Source organism: Pterocles gutturalis, unplaced genomic scaffold, assembly GCF_000699245.1.
Source record: "Pterocles gutturalis isolate BGI_N339 unplaced genomic scaffold, ASM69924v1 scaffold8522, whole genome shotgun sequence".
NCBI classification, from domain to species: domain Eukaryota; kingdom Metazoa; phylum Chordata; class Aves; order Pterocliformes; family Pteroclidae; genus Pterocles; species Pterocles gutturalis.
Genome location: NW_010107900.1, coordinates 40,140 through 47,241, shown reverse-complemented (window position 1 = coordinate 47,241; position 7,102 = coordinate 40,140). Strand labels below are relative to the sequence as shown.

Sequence of the window (7,102 nt, the reverse complement as noted above, 5' to 3'; positions counted from 1 at the left end):
GTACTGCTGTGTTAGTAGCTAACTGAGATATGTCCACTTTTCCAACAGAAGATGGTATTGCTGTGACATTCCTGCCAGTGGCCACTATTAAATCCTGCGTATCCTGTATGCTACAGGGCAGAGTCAGACTCCACAGAGGAGTACACGACACTATTCCCTAGAAGAAGAGTACTTCTGTATGGAGGTCAAAAAGTGATAACAGTTCTGTCAATCAAACTGATTGCACTAGAACAATATAAAATTATTGCATTAGAAACTGGGTTAATTAAAGTTTAACTATAGTAAAAAAAAAAAAAAAGAGTATTTTTGATTCAGCTATTATGTAAACAGGACAGACAACCCTCCGTAAATAACATTCATAGCAAAAGAACAATGGACTGCTCTAAAAAGGACTTTTCCCAGTTTGCTTCCACACTTCTTTGGCTCCTTTAATGCTTTCTCTTTTCACACACTTCCAGTAACCTTGAATGCCTTGCTGTTGTGGTACCTGTTAATAAAGTTAAAGTATGTTTAGCATTTACACAAAAAAGACACTTATTCACAGACTGTGTAAATATAATATGTAATGCAATCTTGCTGCTCCCATAGTTCACATGCATAATAAGTTCTTGGTGGCGGTGATTCATAAGCAGTAAAGGAATCTTCAGTTTAAAAGATAACTTCTTTATATTCACTATCTTTACCTGTGTTTCTACAAGCATTAACAAGAGAGTTGTAGCCATCATCTGAGGTATTTAAAAACTATGTTAGCTTGTTACCCTCAAACCTCGATGAATTCTGTTCCTCAGGACTCCAAGAAACTCGCTGTGGCTGAGGCAGTCATCTCCATCTAGATCAAAAATCTTGAAAATGGTATCCAAAACATTATCTGAGAGCTCCTGTCCTGTTGCCACCTTCACTGCTCTCTTGAACTCAGCTAGAAAAGACATAATATTACATCATAGGTGACTGTGAACTTGTAAAGAAATTGGAAAGCACATAAATAGCAGGATTCTGTACAATTTACAATGTCTCATTAGTATCCTGAATGGAGAATTTGGGATGTGTGGACTAGTAAACTATTAAGAGGCCTCAGTTAATATGGTCTTGAGCTTGCTTCATCTTTCATCATACTATCTTTATTAATTGTATGATAAACTTTTGAAATGCACTACTTCTCAAGCAACAGTGAGAGTGACAATTTTTGCTAGAGATAGCTACATGCTTAAAATTTACATACTTTTGGTCGATACCTGTGCACATGGATGGTAAGTGTTTGCCTCACTACGGTCTCATACAAAATGCTGCCTTTTATCTCAAACTAGTTTCATGCCAATTCATTCCGCAAGAAAAATTCTCCTCTGAAAACAGTATTTTACTATATGCTCCACCTCAACCAAGAATCCTCTCAGCAGCTCTGCAGAAGAAACACAGACCGTCAAATACTCAATACCCTGTTTATAGCACATGGCTTTATGTGTCTGTAGTTCTCTTTTTTAAAGGAGTAGGCTATCTTCTCTTAAATTATGATGGAAGAGTTTATGAGGATTTATGGCAGAAAAAGCTGTCATCCCTCTCTGGAGATCTACTTTCCTCTTCAGTTTTTTGGCCTTCTCTCTTTACACTACCAGGTGCATTACAGTAATACCTACTGTCCCCACTTGTGGTGGAAAGAATTTTGAGTTTTGACGCAAGGAAGGTGAGAAAATGTGTGGGGTTGCCATAAAACAGGCATAACGGAAGTGTGAATTTCAAGGGAGGACTGGAGGTTATTGAAATATAGCAGGACTGTAGGTTATTACAGCAAGTTGTCCAACTAGGTCATAAATATAGTAATAATGTGGTTCTGCTTTCATAAACAAGTGCTGTTTATGAACTGCATTATAAATATGATTAGTTCTGAAGCTTACTAGAGGAAAGAGCACTCCTGACTTAGCTCTCATCTTTGCCCCTTTGAACAATTCCTGTATAAATGCAGTTGATTAATTTATAGATGGTTTAAATATAATTAAGTTGAAAGTCCTTCTGTAAAAGGATTTACCACAATTTGAAAAGGACATGAAATATGGGATGCTTATAGTAGAGTCTTAATTTTGTCTTTAAAAAGATGTTAACTCCTTCAGCTCTTGACGCTAAATATAAATCCAGCGATGATGCTGCACTTTTTGGAACAGAATATGAAGGAGAAAGACCTTATAAAATGGTGGAGCATAATAACCTTCAAACCAAGAAGGGCCACCTTATCACAGAGAAAAGATGAGCTGCTAACTTAGAAGAAAATGAAGTCTAGAATTAAAGGAAGGACTAAAGGACTGTCTCATTTTTAGATAAATATTCATATGTGTGTAAATACACACACGTACACACATGCAAACAGCAAGACAAAGAATTGAGTGAGATTCAGGAAAGGATTAGACATGTATACATGTAACATCCGTGAGTTACCTCAGAAGCTGACTGTTTTCGATCACAGTGTGGTTCAGTGCATAAACAGTCACAGCTGCCTGCTGATTACGAATGAGTTTTACAAGGAAGCATAACCACAGTCAACACCAACTGTTGGCCTTGTCATCTTGGCACTTAAAAATGTGATACTTAACAGAGAAGTGAGCTAAACTCTCATATCTCACTTATAACTATTATTTCACCATTAATTCATCCTCTTTCCTCTCCACTCTTTCTACACCTCGTGCAAATAAAATCTGCCTCCCCCTGCAGAAGAAAGATATGTCAAACCAGACAGAGGAGGGCCACGAACCCAGCTGGGATCTGGAGCACATGATGGAAGAAGAAAAGGTGAGGGAGCTGGGGAGAACAGAAGAAGTGTAAGGGGGATCTTGCTGCAGCCTTCAACTACCTAAAAAGGAGTTACAGAGAAGAGAAAGCCATATTCTTCTCAAAGGTGCATGGAGGTAAGACACAATCATTGTAAGTTGCAGCAAGGGATTGACACAGCAGAGAAAAGTCTTCACAATGAGAGTGGTTAAGCACTAGAACAGCTGCCCAGAGAGGCTGTGGAAATGAAACTCTTCCTGGAGGCTGGACTAACTAGTGATGAAAGTCACAAGTTGTAAACCCCCTCACTTTTGGCCTACTTTGGTTCAAACCCCATCCAAACATTTCTCTCTCAAGAACACTGAATTCTCTTCCCGTCTTCTCACGTCTCTCACCTTTTTCACAGGAGCCCATCAAATATTTATTTCAATGAATCTTAATAATGTCTCATCAATTTTCCTTAGTGATTTTTTACATTGCTATTGTCATAGAACTTACGAGAGCTGTCTTTCAAGTATAACAAGTAAGTAACAACCTCCGGATTGTAATGAAAAGCATTCGTATGTCCATGAAACTTTTGTTGTTTGCTCCTGTTTGTACTATATGAGAAAGAAGGAATTTCCCTCTTCCAAATCTTTCTTAAAAACCACTTTATTACATTGTTTGTTTTTCATAGCCATGATTGTGTAACACTACATAAGCACATGGAGAAGGCAGTATGGAGGGTAAAACATAGCAAGATGCTAAAGACCCTGCAAAATAAGAGATTTCTATTGTTTGGTTTTCTCAGAAAACTAGTTTCACTGTGAGGGAAAAGCTTTGTTACCATGAACCACTACTAAAACATGTATTGTTTCAATAAATCCTTCCTAATCTAGAATTTAGATTGGACTAAGAGCAGCCCTGCAGAGAAGGATTTGGCGAAACTGGTGGATGAAACATTGGGTATGAGCTGGCAAAATATGCTTGCAGCCCAAAAATCCAGTTGTATCCTGGGCTGCATCAAAAGAAGCGTGACCAGCAGCTCAAGGTAGGTGATTCTCTCCCTCTACTCCGCTCTCGTGAGACCCCACCTTCAGTACTGCATCCAGCTGTGGAGTCCTCAGCACAGGAAAGACATGGACCTGCTGGAGTGAGTCCAGAGGAGGGCCATGAAGATGATCAGAGGGCTGGAGCACCTCTCCAGGGAAGAATGGCCAAGACAGTTGGGGTTGTTCAGCCTGGAGAAGAGAAGGCTCCAGGCAGACCTTACCGCAGCCTTTCAATATATAAAGGGGACTTATAAGAAAATTTGAGAGACTTTTTACCAAGGCCTGTAGTGACAGGACAAGGTGAAATGCTTTTAAACTGAAACAGTGTAGATTTAGACTGGATGTAGGAAGAAACTTTTACAATGATGGTGGTGGGACACTGGAACAGGTTGCCCAGAGAAGCTGTGGATGCTCCATCCCTGGAGGTGTTCAAGGCTGGGTTAGAGAGGGCTTTGAACAACTAGTGAAAGATGTCCCTACCCCTGGCAGTGGGGGGGGTTGGACTAGACGATCTTTAAAGGTCCCTTCCAACGCAAACTATTCTATGATTCTATGGTTTAGTCTGCTGTGAGCAGTGCAGCATATGATAGCACATTAGAACTTACAAATCAAAACATTTTGGGAACTCTGCATTATTACTTTTTCATAAAATAGAATTAATTGAGAATAAAGAGCAGTATACCATTTTTGGACTTCATAGTACTACTCTGGGATAACTTATTTACATTAATTCTCTAACAATTTTCTTTTTTTTTTTTTTAAATACATATGAAACATGTGCAGCACTTACCCCGTTTAACAGGACGATTGGCTACAGTAAACATCTGCATGGCAATAGAAAAGTCTTCCAGGTTGTTTGTAAACTTGCAAAAAGTCTTGAATTCTTCCAAACTGATATTCTAGAGTATCACAGAATTCAGATGATATATCATTAATAATACATTCAAACACCAGTAAATCTATTTAATTTAATCTGGTGGGTCCTAGTGTTTAGGTGCGATTGCCTGCTTATCATAAATATTTGTATTTCTCAGTTGGCAAATTATCATTGTTCTTATTTGCATAAAATTCAAAAGCTGCAATAATTCACCTGTAAACCAGTTACCTTATTAGATACTTACATTCAAATGAAAACCTGTACATACAAACAAGGAAGCAAAACAAAGCATGCTTTATGTACCAACCTCTCCTGTCTCGATTCTGTCTTTCACATTCTGCCAGTAAATTTCATTGTTTTCCTCATCGGTGAAGTACAGTAACCATTCTGCAAAGTCTTCTTTTCTCATGACACTCAAGCCCTTTGAAAACTTTATGAATTCCATTTCTTGGACTTCTGTTTGCAGATTTTCCATGAATCTAAGTGTAAACAGATATTACCCAAGAGTTGATACTTGCATCACTGCATCACTCCTACTGCCTTAGCTACTAAATGCAGTAGACACTAACTCTTAATCACAGATACTATACACATCATCGTTTAAAATGTTACTGGTTTAATTTTACCCATGCGTGCAGATTTGTTTCCACAGCTGCATTTTAATCATGACACCAGCAGGGTGCCCTCTAAGTCTGCATTCAGAGATTGCTGCTGCTAAGATAATTTACAGATCCACTTGGCATATAGTTTCTACTAATGTTTAAAAATGTGCAGATAATGACATAAAATGATTGGTAAGGCAGTATTATAATGAATGAATGAAAAAGGACATGGTAACTAAAGGCCTGATACATGATTTATGAGATTTCATATTAATAAGAGAGGAATGACAAGGTTGGAAAGTGCGTAGAAAGATGAGGCCCTAATAATCACAAAGGTGAAAGGAAAGAGGAAACTTGAAATCATCACTGCAGGAAAAGATGACTAAAAGCCGCAAAGATTGTAACTGCAAAGAAGGGTTTGGCAAATCAGTTCTGCACTCACTAGAGAATGGATTAGAGAGGATTACAATTGACATGTACAGAGTTTGGAAGAGCACAGAAAAAGTTGCAGGTGTTTGCAAAGGTATGAAGAGAACTGTCTGAAAAAGGAATGGGTGAACAGCAAGATTTTTAGGAGACACCCATTCTTTTAGGAAGAAAAAAAAAACAGTAGCAGGAGAAGCAAGTAACAACCCGCAAGTGCAGAGCCAGAACTGTATGCAGAGTTGTAGCTTTGAGCCTCCCCAGTTTGGTCTATGTGGCCATTATAATTTCTTCTGGCCTGATAAGCATTTTGAGAAAGTAGAATGCAATACTGTACAATCCATTTGGTAATTTCCACTTCAGAAGTGGGGCAGTTAAAAAACAACTGATAATTTTTAAATATAAATAAAGGCTAAAAACACAGTGATGCCTGCCAGAATTGAAAGAACCCTGCTTTACTGAGCTGCAAAAATTATTGACAGGAGAAAATTTCCCCTACATTGGGACAAAGCAATTAGTGGGAGAAGAGGACAGCTAAGGGTTTGTGTAGCAAATATCAGTAGAGACTCATTTGTTCATCAGTTTTGTACGGCCTCACTGGATTCAAGTTCTTTCCCCTGAAATTACGGCATTTTAGTCTGCACAGCTATCTTTAGTTCTTTAATGAGATCGCTTGGACAATCAGTAGCTTGAAGCTCTGTGAAGTCTGTAAGGGGTTAGCTGAAGACTGCTGTTGCAGCATAAGCTCTCTCTTGTATTTTTCCTCTAATAGTCAGAGCTGCACATGCAAATAAAGCGCCAACAAATGCTTCATGGGTCCCAACATACAGGCAAATGAAAGCCTGACAGCGGAACCGATGTTAAGTTTCAGGCTGAAGTTTTTATTGGGGTAATACTGAAGAGGGGTAAGATATGCTCTCACATTTTATATTGGCATTTTTCTGGTCCAGTAAAGGGGGTTACAAGGCTTCCACAGCACAGTCAAACACTGAGCTATAATCTTCCACAGTCCACCTTAAGACCTGGCTCAATTTCAAGTCCCCCATCTCTCCCTCTTACAAGGGGATGAAATACCAAAAGGCCTGTTTGTGCCACCAGTGCGAAGGGGAGGCCCCTTGTACAGACCAGTGAGAGCTTTACTTCCACAGGCTGCAAACCATTCTTCAGTTTTCAGATGCAGGTCCTGTCCTTGTAACCCGTGAGGTGACTGCTGCCTCTGGCCAGCCCAGCAGTCAGCACGTGCTGGGGAGACCAGCCAGCAGGGGCTTGCAGAAGCTGTCCTGTCCCACCGCCTGCAAGAGCCTCCCCGGATCCTGGGAAGGGAGGTCGAGCTCCAGGGGGAGAGGACGACATGGACCAGACATGGAGTCAGTCCGGCAGAGGCTGACTAGGGCCACTGGGCTGCATTTTGGGAG

The 7,102-nt window shown here is 39.8% G+C and overlaps 1 protein-coding gene across 1 annotated transcript in view; it reads right to left on the bottom strand.

Annotated features, from left to right (window-relative positions):
- Window positions 1-382: 382 nt before the first annotated feature.
- Window positions 383-7,102, bottom strand: part of MICU2 (mitochondrial calcium uptake 2) — a 46,078-nt gene continuing 39,358 nt past the window's right edge. Inside the window, exons 10-13 of the mRNA XM_010072415.1 lie at window positions 4,970-5,141; window positions 4,576-4,684; window positions 759-916; window positions 383-487 (exon numbers count right to left, since the gene is read on the bottom strand). Coding sequence (XP_010070717.1) covers window positions 383-487; window positions 759-916; window positions 4,576-4,684; window positions 4,970-5,141 — 544 coding nt within the window. The remainder of the gene's footprint in view (window positions 488-758; window positions 917-4,575; window positions 4,685-4,969; window positions 5,142-7,102) is intronic.